General features: G+C 50.3%; 7 protein-coding genes across 7 annotated transcripts; 4 read left to right on the plus strand and 3 right to left on the minus strand.

Annotated features, from left to right (window-relative positions):
• Nucleotides 1-232: 232 nt before the first annotated feature.
• BP01DRAFT_380712 (cytochrome c oxidase VIIc family protein) lies at nt 233-568 on the minus strand (the record flags this gene model as incomplete). The annotated part of the gene is made up of 3 exons (XM_025577239.1): nt 233-258; nt 323-355; nt 421-568. The coding sequence occupies 3 exons, from the start codon at nt 566-568 to the stop codon at nt 233-235; spliced, it is 207 nt and encodes a 68-aa protein (XP_025433482.1).
• Nucleotides 569-884: 316 nt separating this feature from the next.
• BP01DRAFT_314696 (ATP-dependent RNA helicase MTR4) lies at nt 885-4,864 on the plus strand. The gene is made up of 6 exons (XM_025572542.1): nt 885-1,745; nt 1,804-1,894; nt 1,953-3,017; nt 3,070-3,665; nt 3,716-4,281; nt 4,345-4,864. Exons 1-6 carry the CDS (start codon nt 981-983, stop codon nt 4,523-4,525), a joined length of 3,264 nt encoding a protein of 1,087 aa, XP_025433483.1. The 5' UTR covers nt 885-980; the 3' UTR covers nt 4,526-4,864.
• BP01DRAFT_217280 (uncharacterized protein) lies at nt 4,443-4,926 on the plus strand. The gene has a single exon (XM_025571118.1). It carries the CDS (start codon nt 4,580-4,582, stop codon nt 4,838-4,840), a length of 261 nt encoding a protein of 86 aa, XP_025433484.1. The 5' UTR covers nt 4,443-4,579; the 3' UTR covers nt 4,841-4,926.
• A 1,633-nt stretch (nt 4,927-6,559) lies between these two features.
• On the minus strand, nt 6,560-9,532 carry BP01DRAFT_410331 (uncharacterized protein; the record flags this gene model as incomplete). The annotated part of the gene is made up of 2 exons (XM_025578872.1): nt 6,560-8,555; nt 8,724-9,532. The coding sequence occupies 2 exons, from the start codon at nt 9,530-9,532 to the stop codon at nt 6,560-6,562; spliced, it is 2,805 nt and encodes a 934-aa protein (XP_025433485.1).
• Nucleotides 9,533-10,895: 1,363 nt separating this feature from the next.
• On the plus strand, nt 10,896-11,295 carry BP01DRAFT_380715 (uncharacterized protein; the record flags this gene model as incomplete). The annotated part of the gene is made up of 3 exons (XM_025577240.1): nt 10,896-10,912; nt 10,972-11,038; nt 11,098-11,295. The coding sequence occupies 3 exons, from the start codon at nt 10,896-10,898 to the stop codon at nt 11,293-11,295; spliced, it is 282 nt and encodes a 93-aa protein (XP_025433486.1).
• A 54-nt stretch (nt 11,296-11,349) lies between these two features.
• BP01DRAFT_217289 (uncharacterized protein) lies at nt 11,350-12,555 on the minus strand. Its single transcript, XM_025571119.1, has 4 exons — nt 12,136-12,555; nt 11,821-12,053; nt 11,511-11,764; nt 11,350-11,452 (listed from the first exon to the last, which is right to left on the minus strand). The coding sequence occupies exons 1-4, from the start codon at nt 12,512-12,514 to the stop codon at nt 11,404-11,406; spliced, it is 915 nt and encodes a 304-aa protein (XP_025433487.1). The 5' UTR covers nt 12,515-12,555; the 3' UTR covers nt 11,350-11,403.
• Nucleotides 12,556-12,800: 245 nt separating this feature from the next.
• On the plus strand, nt 12,801-15,056 carry BP01DRAFT_421799 (caspase family protein). The gene has a single exon (XM_025579528.1). It carries the CDS (start codon nt 12,894-12,896, stop codon nt 14,907-14,909), a length of 2,016 nt encoding a protein of 671 aa, XP_025433488.1. The 5' UTR covers nt 12,801-12,893; the 3' UTR covers nt 14,910-15,056.
• Nucleotides 15,057-15,291: the final 235 nt, after the last annotated feature.

Below are 15,291 nucleotides of genomic sequence, written 5' to 3' on the forward strand. Positions count from 1 at the left end.
CCGCACCGCACGAACAACCATCGATGCTTCTCTTAACCTCGGAGAACTACAATTCAAGGAAGGCTTCAATGCAATTGAGTCGAGTTACGGGTTTGAATCAAAATTGGGCTCAATTCCTCAGCTTTATACAAATTTCCGAAAACATCCGATCTAGGATACACATTCGACCGAAACCCCGAGTCCCACCTAATTCCTCCGTTGCGCGCGAGCGGTCCACAGAAAATGAAGGTATTTAGCGGGTCTTGTAGGTCTGCCAGACTGTAGTCGCTTGATGTTAGAAGGCTGCTGCGCAGACTAGTTGGCGGTGGGATCGATGACATACCAGCGATACCGAAGGGAAGACCGAAGCCGGTGACTGGTGTGTGAAAGTTAGTGAGAAGATTGCACAGCCAGAGTCATCTTACAGCAAGGGAAACGAACCCATGAAAGCCCAGTATCTCCAGAAGAAGTACTTGGTGAGGGGGTTGAAGGGAAGGTTGGAACGAGGACCCTCAGCGTAGTGGTAGGGGCTGCTGAGCTGGGCACGGGTGGTGGAAAAGCCACGACGGGCAACGAAAGAGGTGGCCATTCTGGCCCGGAGAGCGGAGGCAGCGTACATCTTGCAGGGTGTCAGAGTCAATTGGCAAGGAGTTGAAGGGTATTTGTGTGCAATTACGTACTGTGAGAGGGAGATAGCAAGCACGAGTGTCGAGGCAGTCTTACAGTGGGCGGAGGAAGAGCTGGATGAGTGGAACGATCCTCGCGGCGCTCGTCCGGAAGTAGAATCACGTGATATTGAGTCAAAAAGGGCAAGTTTATCCGGCGGAGAGCAGGAACTGCCCGCCCGCGGCATCCATCACTAAGTAATTATCCGTAGTTAGTGTTAATCCATTCAAAAAATTTGGGGCCGATCGCCTATTCTTCAACTCTTCATTTCGGAAGAAAGAAGCGTCGCAACTGTCCAGGCCAGTCTTCGGTATTGCTCTCGTTGGTCGGCCACCATGGATGAGCTTTTTGACGTCTTCGACGATCAACCTCAGGCTGTCAAGCCAGCTGAGGGAGCACCCAGAAGATCAAAGAAAGACAAGAGCAAGAAGCGGCAGGTCAATGGTGATGTGAAAGCACCCGCCGCCGCACCCGCCGCCACGGAGGATATAGACATCCCCGACGCTTCCAAAACCCTCGTCGACGAGAAAGAACCCGAATTAGAAGAGAAGGAAGCTAGTCCTGTCGCCGACCCTAATGAACAACCTGATGCGAAACGGCCGCGCCTCGCGACAACGGAAGCTGAGCCTGTCTTGGTTGATTCTTTCGAGACAGAGCAGGAGCGCGAAGTTGCTGGAGCCACCGGATTGCAGGCTTCAGCCGATTCCGCATCGTTGAAGTTATCCCACCAGGTCCGACACCAAGTCGCCATTCCGCCGAACTATCCCTACGTGCCCATCTCCCAACACAAGCCTCCGGAGAACCCTGCCCGCGTGTGGCCATTCACTCTCGATCCTTTCCAGCAAGTTGCTGTCGCATCCATTCAGAGAGAGGAGAGTGTGCTTGTATCTGCCCATACTAGTGCTGGAAAGACCGTTGTTGCCGAATATGCTATTGCGCAGAGCTTGAAGAACAACCAGAGAGTCATTTATACTAGTCCAATCAAGGCGCTGAGCAATCAGAAGTTCCGTGAATTCCAGCAAGAGTTCGGCGACTGTGGCTTGATGACAGGAGATGTCACCATCAACCCTACAGCTACATGCTTGGTCATGACTACTGAGGTGAGTGTTTCTTGGCGGGGAAGGGATTGCGACAGGCGCACTAATTGACTCCCTCCAGATTCTACGTTCGATGCTTTACCGTGGTTCGGAGATTATGCGTGAAGTTGCTTGGGTTATTTTTGACGAAGTTCACTACATGCGCGACGCTAGTAAGTCCTACAAACCCGATGCATGCCTTGACCGAGCATATGGCTAACAACTCTGCAGCCCGAGGTGTGGTCTGGGAGGAAACTATCATCCTTCTTCCCGATAAGGTTCGCTATGTTTTCTTGTCTGCGACGATTCCAAATGCAATGCAATTCGCGGAATGGATCGTGAAGATGCACAACCAACCTTGCCATGTTGTTTACACCGACTTCCGGCCGACGCCGTTGCAGCACTATTTCTACCCAGTTGGCTCTGAAGGCTTGCACTTGATCGTTGACGAGAAGGGTGTCTTCCGCGAGGACAACTTCCAGAAAGCGATGAGCAGCATTTCTGACAAGAAAGGCGATGACCCTTCGGATGCCATGGCCAAGAGGAAAGGAAGGGGCAAGGACAAGCGATTGAACAAGGGCGGCCAAAATGACGAAAAAAGCGATATGTATAAGATTGTCAAGATGATCATGCTTCGCAACCTCAACCCTGTCATCGTCTTCAGTTTCAGCAAACGCGAGTGCGAGCACGGTGCTCTTCAGATGAAGAATTTGTCATTCAACGACCCCTCGGAGAAGGAGATGGTGCAAACGGTTTTTGACAATGCCCTTAAGATGCTTTCAGAGGAAGATCGGAATTTGCCTCAGATCCAAAATCTCCTACCACTTCTACGCCGAGGCATTGGTGTCCATCATTCGGGGCTTCTTCCCATTCTCAAGGAAACCATCGAGATTCTGTTCCAGGAAGGTCTTATCAAGGCTTTGTTTGCTACTGAGACCTTCTCTATCGGCCTGAACATGCCCGCGAAGACTGTTGTCTTCACAAGCGTGCGGAAATTTGACGGCTTCAGTCAACGCTGGGTCACCCCATCAGAATTTATCCAGATGTCTGGTCGCGCTGGTCGAAGAGGTCTGGATGACCGTGGTATCGTGATTATGATGGTTGGTGAAGAGATGGATCCCGCGGTTGCAAAGGAGATTGTACGCGGTGAGCAGGATCGACTAAACTCGGCTTTCCACTTGGGTTATAACATGATCCTCAATCTTATGCGTGTTGAGGGTATCTCGCCCGAGTTTATGCTCGAGAGGTGTTTCCATCAGTTCCAGAACACGGCCGGTGTTGCCGAGCTTGAGAAAAGTACGGTCACGACATTCCGAGCTTCTTGTTGTCATGCTAACCACTGTCACAGATCTGGCGGAGTTCGAGCAAAAGCGCGCAAACATGAAAATTGAAGACGAAGGCACTATTCGCGAATACTACGACTTACGGAAACAGCTTCAGAAGTTCAACGATGAGATTCAAACCGTCGTTACGTATCCCGACTACTGTCTGCCATTCATACAACCTGGTCGCTTGCTCCACGTGAAATACAAGGACCAGGACTTTGGCTGGGGTATCGTGGTCAACAGCAAACAGCGCAAGGCGCCGAAGGGCTCAAGCGAAGAATACACTCCTCATCAGTCACACGTTGTCGATGTCTTGCTCGAACTGGCCGATGGTAACTCCGTTGGTACTAAGTCTTTTGAAGACATGCCATCCGGGGTGCGGCCGCCGAAGGACGGCGAGAGGTCATCCATGGAGGTGGTCCCGATTGTGCTCAGTTGCATTCACTCCATTGGAAAACCCCGTGTCTTTCTTCCCAAAGACTTGAAGTCCAAGGACTCGCGGAATTCCATGAAGAAAACTCTTGCCGAGATTCACAAGCGGTTCCCGGATGGCATCGCCCTTATGGACCCACTTGAAGACATGCAGATTAAAGATGACAGCTTTAAGAAGACTCTTAGGGTCAGTGAACTAATTCTCCAAGCAAGAGTTTATCGCTAACGGTTTGACAGAAAGTCGAAGTCCTGGAATCCCGGTTATTTACCAACCCATTGCACAACTCCCCCCGCCTGGCGGAACTATACGATCAATATTCGGAGAAGGTGGAGCTCGGAAACAAGATCAAGGACACGAAGAAGAAGATCTCCGACGCCATGTCCATCATGCAGCTCGATGAGCTGAAATGCCGCAAGCGGGTTCTGCGTCGTTTTGGCTTCATCAATGAAGCCGAGGTCGTGCAGCTGAAAGCCCGAGTTGCCTGCGAAATCAGTACGGGTGACGAGCTCATGCTTAGTGAACTCCTTTTCAATGGTTTCTTCAACAAGCTCACGCCGGAGCAAGTGGCCGCCGTCCTGAGCGTGTTTGTGTTTGAGGAAAAGACCAAGGACACTCCTGCCCTGACACGGGACGAGCTGGCCAAGCCGCTCAAGGAGATACAGGCGCAGGCTCGGATTGTGGCCAAGGTGTCGCAGGAGTCCAAGCTGGCCGTTAATGAGGAAGAGTACGTGAACAGTTTCCATTGGGAACTGATGGAGGTCATGTACGAGTGGGCGAACGGAAAGTCCTTCTCCGAGATTTGGTAAGTCGAGGTCCTATCTAAGATCTTTGAGTCGGCTTGAATTGCTAACTTATTTCCGTGCAGCCAAATGACCGACGTCTACGAAGGCAGCTTGATCCGTGTCTTCCGCCGACTCGAGGAGTGTATGCGCCAGATGGCACAGGCAGCCAAGGTCATGGGAAGCGAAGAACTCGAGCGGACTTTCGAAACCTCCCTGACCAAGGTGCGCAGAGACATCGTCGCCGCCCAGTCCCTGTACCTGTAAAGCACTGCACTATGCACTAGTTCCTGGATGTGTCTTGTCTCACTTTAGTTCTGGATGGTTGGTTTTTCTTTTCTTGGTGGTGGCATTCCTGGCGTCAGGCTTTACAAAAGGTTTATGTATGGCTTTTGCCTTCCGCTTCATACTGTTCATGTCTACATATTTCTATCTGTAAATGAGGTCGCATTATGTTCGACCACCTGGTTCTACTTAGATGTCGCAGTCCTGTTCTTCAATCCAGCTGGCCTTCAGTTGTTCTACGATCGATCTCGGCCCATTCGATCAATTCTCGTCATGGCGGGTTCATTGACGTTGTGAGCTATTATCATCCGACAACAATCCTTTGGCAGTTATGGAGAAACTGATGCAGCTATTTCAGCGTTCATCGATCATTGGCGCCGAAGGTGTTTACCTCACCGGCGCAGTGACATAAAGAAGGAGGCGAGAAGCATCGCCCGGTTCCAGTCGAAACTGTGCAATTCACTTCAATTAACCTCGGGGGGCCCTGGGACCCCCGTGAGCCCGCCTATCGCGGCTAGCTATGAAGGTGCTTCCTAGAAGCCCAAGAACTGCCCAGTACGCCAAACCCTCAAAAACATGAAGCAACGCATCCCACAAACATTATCCTCTTATTTCCGGATATCCTAATATACTTTAGACTATCAGTAAAGCTGTATAGAGCTTATTAATTAGTAGGCCTATTTATAGATCTTCTATATGTAAACTGCTCTGATAGATAGTCTAGATTACCTACAGCTTCGAGTATAGTCTATAAATTACTGAAGAGATAAAAAGAACTAGACTATTATCTTTATAATTAGAACTAGTTTAGGCCCCTGTACTTCTTCTATATAAACTATATTCCATATAAACTATAGAATCTTTTTTAGGTTCTAGATAATTTACTTACTTGTAGTCTCTCTAAATACCTACTGCTATACTACTAATCCCCTTATTAAGCTACTCTTATTCCTAGATACTATGGCTAAGAAGAAGATCTTCTTCTATACTCATCTCGGTCTCAACGGTGACAGATGTTCTGTTGCGGGATCAGTAGACTCAGTCAGGCTCTTGGTGATCGTTAACGTTACCTGAAAAGACGACGGGGGGAGATTATCAGAAAAGGGAAAGCGCCCGACATCCGACTCGATATACTTCGAAACAACCATTTTCTCCGATGGGCAAACGACACCTCAATGTTCGAGCATAAAATAGACATGGTGAGAGTTGTGATTGATACTTGTGCTCAGTAAAGACGAGCTTGAGACCAGATTTCGTGCGTTGTAGGATAGGGCCCGCCAAGCCGTAGGCATTCAGCAACCCGTTTACTGATTGATGTATATACTGTCAATATCCCCGCCGCATACAGAACCGACAAAGCCCCGCAAGCAGAGGGGGTGTAACACTGCACTCCACGAAGTCAGCCACTTAGAACAAACACGGCTATGTTGAACATGTATGGAGAGAGGGAGAGAAACCAAATTCATGACCAGAGATAGCAAGGGGGTAATCAGTAGGTTGCTAAGAGGTAGCTCAAGGGTGTTGAACATCCATTGCTGAAGACCGGTACTTATCATTGACCTCAACTCCATTCTACAATGAAGAATTATGAGGGAATCGAAGGTGTATTTTCCTGATGGAAGAAAGGAAAAAAAATCAGTGGATTTCCCCTGTGATCGCCATTAGGGTTACCTACCATGCAGACTAATTTCACCGGGGAATACCACGGGGCTTAAAGCTGTAAAATAGAGTAGAAATTCACCCTAGCTCAGCTCGGCCCCCACGCAACAGGCTGCTTTTGATTTGTGATTCTAAAGGATCATGCGTCAAGATTAAAGCATTCATGTTGTGAAAATGGTTGGTTGAAGGAGAGGGTACTTCAGCCTGATGTCAAAAACAGTAAACTTGGGGTTGTGTTGAGGAGAGGATATACATATACCTTGTGGAGTGGAAAGTAAATGATGTAGACTTTAGATCTGTGACGAAAATTCCATTGGTCCTTCATCATTATCATCTCAACTCAAATCCCTTTTCCTCCTAGATACCAAAGTGTATGTAAGGGACCCAGTAGTAAGTTGCAAAGTTATTTTCCTGTTTCGGTCCCCCATCCTCATCCAGCGGTTCTGCATCTCGCGAGTCTCGCACTGGCCCAAGGTCTGCATCACGGAGAGCTTTCACTGCATTATGGAGCCCTCTGACTACCGCAATGTCTGTCATTCCCTCGTCACGAAGGGTTTCGTAGAGAACCTTTGCCACCGACACACAGTGTTGGTCCGATACCTCCCACAAGGTGCCAACCACATGTCGGAAGCCCGCCAGCTGGAAAGCACTGATGAGGTGGATTCCCTCATCGGTAAGCTGGTTCACTCTGTTCATCCCTGTCGAGCAGGCGGAGAGATATGCCAGGAAGGGAGGATTCTCTTGAAGCTTGCTATCGCGCAGGTCGCCCACGGTCAGCGGATCGGTGTCCCAGTCAGTGAGGAGGAGGTGGCTCCGGGATGGGTCAACGGGGTCGGAATGCCCGTGTCCTGCGAAATGGAAGAGTTTACACTGCTTCAGGCTGGCGAGAACATCGGCCTTTCGCAGAGTCGGTCGGACCGGGGCGAGGTGAAGTGATGGGCAGAGATTCTCGAGCATCTCAACCTCGTGTGCGGCGAACGGTAAAACGCCATTGACGGGTAGCCCTGGGGTCTGTCGCATAGCAGCAAGAACAGCATGGTCAGATAGATGCCCGGATGGCAGGGAGCGATGCCGTTGCCGCGAATAGATCAACGCCTTGACAGAAGAGGCGTACGATGACATGACTCGGTCTAGGACGGTCTCCCCCGATCGTTTCTGGTGATACCCTGCTGCATGGAGAGGGAGGCTACCAAGTAGCCCGGTGGGAATCCACCATACACGCGGCCAGTGACCGTCAGAAACGGGGTCAGTGAACCCCAGAGCCTCGAGGACTGGGTGAGCAATGGTATCCCACAGCCACTCGAGCAATGGCGCTATCGAGGAAGGGGAGGATCTCAGTCGTACGACCCACTCGGACACCTCACCTTGTCGCAAAAGCGGTAGATTCAGAACTCGAATTTGGTTGCGATCGATGAGGAAGGCATCGCAGCGCCCGCTCACATTGATCACCACCATGGGGTCAGGGTCTGCTGCGGCTATCATTTCGCCTGCAGTGGGTGGAAGAAGAAAATTGTGGAACTGTGGCTGCGCACGGATCGTTTCAATCAGAGTCTTCATTCTCTCGTCTGCTTCACGAAGATGTCTTGCTTCTGATTCTAGGTTTTGCACCCCGCGGACCGAAGGGAAATCACCAATCCGTCCCCTCGGCGAGTCCAGTATGTCTCGAAGGGAAAGGAAATCCCGGGCCAGAGTGGGGTGTTGTTGCTCAAGGTCGGAGATATCACCGCGCATCTCCATCAGAAGGCCGGCAATAATGTCCCGACCAAGATCCAGGAGCTTCAAAGCGTGATATGGCTCTTTTCCCGCGTGGAGGCAGATCGCCGCCGCTGTAGAAGCAGAGCCGGAAAATTCGGCAAGTCGATATTGTTTGTCCGAGTGCTGCAATGTACGTGGGCTTATGTTGGGGAGTAACTCCATCGCCCCCTGCATCAACTCACTTGCTTCTTGCCATTTCTCTGACGCAGTGAGGATTTGACGGGCGCAATGGGCCGATAAAAGTCGATTGTATGGGGATGCGTTCCGACACATCCAGCCATTTTGAAAGGAGTTCAGCGCGCGGTCGTGATCAACCGCTGATTCTGTCACTCTGTATCGAAGGAGAAGAGCCCGTCCAAATTCGAACGACAATTGACAATAATGGAGATGCTGGCGAGGTATCTTCTGCACTGCGAGGCCGAAATAATCGATGGCTCGGTTAAGATCATCGATTGAGCCGACCACCTGAAATCGTTTCGTGAGCCAGGTTCCCAAATTGGCGTAATTGGCATTCTCGTCAGGATCTCCTGGGGTGATCGTTTTCACAGCTAGAGTGAGCTTCTCGATAGCAAGATTCAGATCATCAATAGAACCTGTTCTTTCATGCCGCCGACCCAGCAAGGCTGCTAAGCCGCTGAATTGGTGGGATCGCAAATGGCGACTCAGTCCTTGCGCTAAAGGATCGCTCTGGGAAGTGAGGTTCAGTGCTGAGCGATAAGAGTCGATCGCTCGACTCAGGTCATGGATTGAGGCATTTCTCTCGGACCGTCTACCGAGCCATGTTGCAAGATCTCCAAGGCAAGCAGCGCGCCTTGATGGGTCTTCCAGGGGCAGGTAATCCAGCGCCTGCTGAAAGACCTCGATGGCACGGTCGAGATCACTCAAGGAACCGGTTCTTTCAAATCGTCTGCCAAGGGCATTCCCAAGGTGCGCCCTCCCCCCTACGTCCACTTGATAGGATGCTTGAGGCCCAGCGTCGACGGCCGAACTGAGAAGCTCAATCGACCGGTTGAGATCCTCCATCGAGCCGGTCGACTCGTACCGTGTGCAGAGCCAAGTCCCAAGGCTTGCTTGAGCAAGAGGTCGCTCAGAACGATCCTCAGGGAAGAGGTCTACTGCCGAGCTGAAGGCCCCGATAGCACGGTCAAGATCCTCCCTGGAACCTGTCTGTTCAAACCGTCTGCCGAGATTCATTCCGAGATTTATCAACGTCGAAATATCAATCTGGCCAATTTGGAATTCCTTTTTGCTTGCCTCAGTGAGATACGTCAAGGCAGAGCCAAGGTCATCAGCGGAGCCGGTTCGTGAGAAGCGCTCGCCTAACATGGCTCCAAAGTTACCCAGCAATGTCGTCGAGGAACCCAGGTCCGAGTCGACTTTCAGACGAGTGAGCTCTATGGCACGGTTGAGATCTCCAATCGATCCAGTTCTCTGGAAACGAGAAGCAAACATGGCGCCAAGAAATTCCAACATATGCAAGATTGGTACGTCCTCGTCTTGGGTAATCTGGGTAGCTTGTTCTTGAAGCTCAATCGCATTGTTCAAAACCTCGAGATCTCCAGTGCGGTTAAACATATGATATAAATCAAGGGCTTGTGCAGCCAGGTCCTTTCGAAGGGAAATTACCTCCCCTGTCGAAAGACTAAGGTTCCTGGCGATTGGGAAATGTCAGCAGCGTAATTTTGCAACAGAAATCCGACAATATTCTTACGGCTCGTGCAAATGTGAACCTTTCGACTGTTCATAATCTGATCTGACGGCGCTCAAGACATCCAGGATCTGAGCTCGACGAGCGTATTCTGAACCGTCAGCAGCACTTACTGCAACCCAAAGTTCGGCTTGCTCAAGGGCTTGCTCAATGTACTCTCTGGCTCGCGATGAAGATTGCGATCTTGTGAATCCAAATAAGCAGGTGCATATGTAAAGCTCAATCTGTTCATCGCTGGTAGATTCTGCATGCATCTGAATGAAGGATTGTAGCTCATCGTCGCTCATGTCTTGGAAGAGGGAAAAGATTTCGTCGTCGACACGAAACAGATGCAAACCCTCTACCTCGATGGTAGGCATTGCTAAAGGTTGCAATATGGCTTAGAAGGTCTAGGGAAGAGGGTCAGGGGAAGTATCAGGTGATAATATCGTATAGTTCGCTATAGAACCTCGAAATAGCCAGAGTCTGCTCGATGGCAGAGATGGTCACCATATTAATACATGTTCAACGAGGCTGTGAGGTCAAGCCAGGCCTCGCGAGCAACACTGCTATCCCAGGCGCCTTTGATGCGCCACCAGAGGGATAGCCAGGCAAGGTGATTGATGATTCGCGCCGTATACAACAGCTGAGACTCGCATCCAATGTCACTTCTGGCATCGCCTCATCTTTGGCACTACATACTAGGCTTTCGGTGCCCAACTTGAAACACGTTTCATAACTGGGGCGCAGCAGCTGCACCACAGTCGCGATTGGATTCTACGCGCCACCAACTCTTTTGGTGTATCTAGCTGGCAAGCCACTGAAACTTGCCAGCGAGAAGTCGACGGGCATTCTGGCGCTCTGGTAGACAGCCTTGTCTTGCTGCATTTGGTACGTGAGTTTAGGCGCCAAGGCGAAGGTGGGTGAAAGTCTTTGAGACGATCCTATCAATGGCTTCCACGTTAAACCAATTTTGGGCTACGAGCATTTATCTCAGGCTGACAGGTCGGTTCCAATATCCCCGTCAGTTCCGATGGCTTTGACAGGTATCTTTGAACTGTCAATGGAGAGCTGCGCATTGCTTGGGCCAGCATACAAGCAATATATAAGCTTCAGCAGGAACCGACGGCTGAACAATTGAGACTTCAATTATTGCAATTCCCGACCGCGTAAACACCTCTCATTCGAATCGACCTTCACCACATCCCAAGGCTTTGATCAACTCTAGGCCCGCGTCCGCTACATCCCACCATGGCTGAGCCTCAGAGGTAGGGTGTTCGTTTCCTTTCCCAACCACGCAGGATCGTATCTGATGTCTGATTTGCAGCTGGAATAATCCCACGATCGTCCCCGCCGACGGAGCTGGCCGCCCAAGCATTGCAAAATATCCTCATGTAAGAAAGAAGAAAGCTTCCTAGCGCAGATCATGGTTTCTGAACCTTTTACCCTGAAGTCTAGGAAGTTTCGCCCGGGGGATTCCGTGCAAGTGAATATCCGCAATCCGGACGGCTCGACTACCGCTCACGGCGAGTACATGGTCGAGAGGGTCACTGCCTCTGGAACCTACACGCTATGTGCTGAGGATGGTGACCCATGTCAGATAAATGGTCGAAAAGACTTCACCGAGATGGAGCTGACACTTGTCGATTGAGAGACGGCTGAATGCCCATACTATCCTAGAGTAAAGGTGGACTCGATACCAACCGATGTACCTACCGTCGTATTTAGGACCGCAAGGTCGAAGAAAGCCGGAAATTGTTCAATTCCCTGAACCATTTGAGATAAATACCATCACAACTGTCGCGTAGCTGGGTGATCGAGAAATCAGCAGACTTTTTCCCACCAGAATTGAGGACATACACCTACGTTGCACTGGCAACAAATACTTCCATGCTTTTTGCCTTGCTTATGCCCGAGAGAATCGCAATAAAGATAAGAACGGACACAGCAATGATGATAATCCGCGTTGTCGGATTTTGCAGGTAATTACACATCAGCATGGGTAGTAGAATCAGGATAGTGGTGACGGCAGCCATCACGGCTCGAGCGATCCTTTTCACCAACAGACCTGTAGGAATGAAGACTTGGTGATCTCGGGATACTTCGAAGGCCGTGTATTTCTGATTTGAGAGGTAAGAGAAGTGCCTATAATGATTACAGCGATACGTTGACACACCCTGAAGAATCCTCTGAATAGTTTGGTGAAAAGAGATTCAAGATGCTCTTCCAGTCGCAACAATGGCCCGTCATCCGATGATTTTAAAGTGAATAGATCATTCTCCGCAAGATATCGGCTCTCTGCTCGTGCGATACTGCCGGTTCCGTTGATCCAATTTTGTAGGCTTGTTGTGTCCCGTCCCGGGGCTGGACAGAAAGCATTGATTCGGGCAGTTCTTTCTATCAGATTGTCTTGCAGTAGCGATGCAGTGTTAGAACTTGGGTCGGGACATCATGGGATCTATTCAAGTGTTACTGCATCGTGGTGACTTACCATATTCGGCCAACTCAGTATCAATTCTAGCAAGCACTTGTTGGCGAGTCTCATTTCGATCTCTTCTTCGACTTCCAAGGAATAGTGGAGAAGCTTCGTTATCGTCGACCTCATTGAGTCTCTTTTCAAGCACGGACAATGAATCTTGTTTGTAGAGGAGTAAGCGAGAACGCAGGTTAGCAAATCGGCGATATATTTGAAAAGTATCATGGGCGCCGACTAAAGTTGAAAGTTGAGGATACCCAGGCTGAAAATCTTCGATCTGGCGTTGAGGTCGTTGGATGGGATGGACACCAACCGGCGGATTATCCGCATTGTCTGGCGGCGTCTGCTTTTCGTAGTCGCCCCAGCAGGGAAGAATTCCCCCACCATTTCGCATTTTCAATTAATTATGCACAGCCCACCAGGGGTAAGAGGCGGGTAGAAGGATTACTATTTTGATGCGACAAGAGACTTCCACGCGTCTTATACATAAATAGAACGAGTCTCTTCGCCATCTTGTGACGTGAGACGTGGGCCAATGATATCTGCAGTATGACGCGTTGCGCCTCCGTTGACTGCAGTGTCCGGACAGCCTTGCCTCGTAGTGGAAGCATTCTATACAGCCTTGCCACAACTCGGAGACATCGATTATCGGCCCAATCCACTTCATTGCCCAACGGACATGGACCTTTGATAGCAGGATACCCGGTGGTGAAGGTGACATCTTCAGTTCTGTCATACCTACCTTCCGATATCTCCAAGCCTGCAACACAACCATGATTCACAGAGGCCAGAAGCCCCATCACTGGGCCCTCCTTATCGGAATCAATTTCTACGTGGAAGAGGTCCCCCTCAAAGGCCCCGTCAATGATGTCGAACTCATGCAAGAATATTTCCGACGTGACAAGCGAAAGGTCGACATCCAAGTGCTGAAAGCGTCGTCAACCGCAGTGGACCAACCTCACCCGCCCGAGAATCCAGCACAATGGCCAACCGTATCGAACATCGAATCTAGTATTGAGCGAATCAAGGACAACGCACAAGAAGGGGACTTTGTCTATATCCATTTCTCCGGTCATGGTACTCGCACGCTGCTCACCAATCCCAAAATCAAACACGGCCACAAAGATACTGGGGATGCCACCCTAATTGTCCTCGGTGACGACGGCCGCCGGGAAGAAGATCTCAACGGCCGGTTCCTTGCAATCAGGCTGAAATGGCTGGTCGACAAAGGCCTCAAAGTCACATTGGTTCTCGATTGCTGTTACTCCGGCCATGTGTATCGTCACTCGAAAGTGCCGGGAGCCATAATTCGGACGTCCGGCCGCGCCCAGCCTACCAGCTCCAGCAGTTATCCCACATCAGACCTGTCCAGGGCTCCTTATATGAGGAATGCAGAAGTATCCCCAGAGGATTGGCTTCTAAAGCCCGCCGGCTACACGATTCTGACCGCCTGTGGCCCCCACGAAGTCGCGCGGGAGGTCGACGTCGCCGGCCAAACCCACGGCGCACTAACGTGGTTTCTGCACGAGTCCCTGATGAGGCTTCAGCATGCTGGAGGCATCGTCTCGCAACAATCGCTGCACAACCATCTTGTGGCTAGAATGCACTCGGTGTGGCCCTCGCAGACACCAATGTGTTATGGACGAACGGACTTCTGCTTTTTTAGCGACCTCCAGGTGAAAGCGAACCACAAATTCGTTTTGGTGGAGGAAAATCGTCAAAAGCTTGTGTTGCAGGCGGGACGTGCACATGGGATATACGAGGGCGATGAATATGCCCTCTATCCATTTGATGCTTCCGAGAATTCGACCAACTTGCCGCCCGGCAAGTCTTTTAGGGCCCGAGTTAGCTCTGTCGACGCGATCACATCGGATCTGGACGTCCTCGAGCCCCGGGATACGGCCATGAGCAATGAAAGCGGATGGAAGGCGAAAGCTCTCACGAGTATCTCTCCACACAAGATTAAAGCAGGTCTGCTTGATTCCATCGGCAATCCATCCCAGTGGGAAGCCGCGGCGAGGGGAAGCCACTTTCTCGAATTTCACGCCGAGGAGAGTCAGGGAAGATCATGTCAGTTCTACCTCGAAAGCCCTCAGAACGAGACCTACCGGATTTTGGATTCGTCGGGGGATGCAATTCTCGGCTTTCCCTTCCACCCGGCAGAAGACAGCGGGGTGTCCGACGAAGTACTCCGCGCCCTGGAGCATATGGCAACGTTCAAGTTCATTGAAGGGCTCGACAATCGCAATCCAAACCCCCAATTCGAAGCGATGTTTCGATATACACTTCTAGACCAGCTGAACAGCCCGTATGATTTTACGGGGACTTTGGACGTCGACGATGCAACAATTGTCACGCTGGAGTTTGAGAATCTTAGCCAAGGAACTCCGCTATATATGACAGTATTGGACATGAATCCTTCATGGGGTATCTCATGTCTGACCAGAAACGACGGGGCTGCAGGATACTATACCGTCTTGCCCCGCTGCAGCTTGAAACCCGAGGCACCAAAGCCACGGATTCGTTGGAAAATGTACGTCCCCGAGCACCTGAGAAAACAAGGGTACTGCGAAGACATTGTGAAAATCATCGTCACAAATAAACCTACTTCCTTTTCACCTTTCTTGCTGTCCAAAATCACCGAGGCTTCTCATCGAGGTGCAGCACACGGGCTGTCGAAATTGTTGGCCAGGTTGAATCCAGCTCAACGCTCGAATACAGGGGAAGGTGACGATCCAGAGTTTTCAATGGTCAACATTATCATCAGAACGCATTTTCGGGCGCCATGACAGTTCGCTTCAAGTGGCTTTCTAGCTCGTGGGAGACATTCTGATTAGATTCTCAATGACATGTATCGTTTCACAGATACCCTGCTGACATAATTAGGATAGATAGTTCCACGGCATACCCAGCCCAGGTTGAACCAGTCCCATCTCTACTTTTTGGTCCTCTTTCACCAGTTCAGAAGGGTTCGCATACTGTATTCTAAATTAATCTAGCTGAAATCCTCTTTGTAATATACCTTATCTAGCTTTATATATCACAATCTACTATATCACTTTTGCTAATATCTAGTAGTTGAAAATATCATAAAGTTGCCATTTTTATAGTGGTACTTATATAGGAAAACGACGGTTCGGTGTCGCGCCTGTTCGGTGTCCGATTACGTTA

Source organism: Aspergillus saccharolyticus (genome assembly GCF_003184585.1).
Source record: "Aspergillus saccharolyticus JOP 1030-1 unplaced genomic scaffold BP01scaffold_7, whole genome shotgun sequence".
NCBI classification, from domain to species: domain Eukaryota; kingdom Fungi; phylum Ascomycota; class Eurotiomycetes; order Eurotiales; family Aspergillaceae; genus Aspergillus; species Aspergillus saccharolyticus.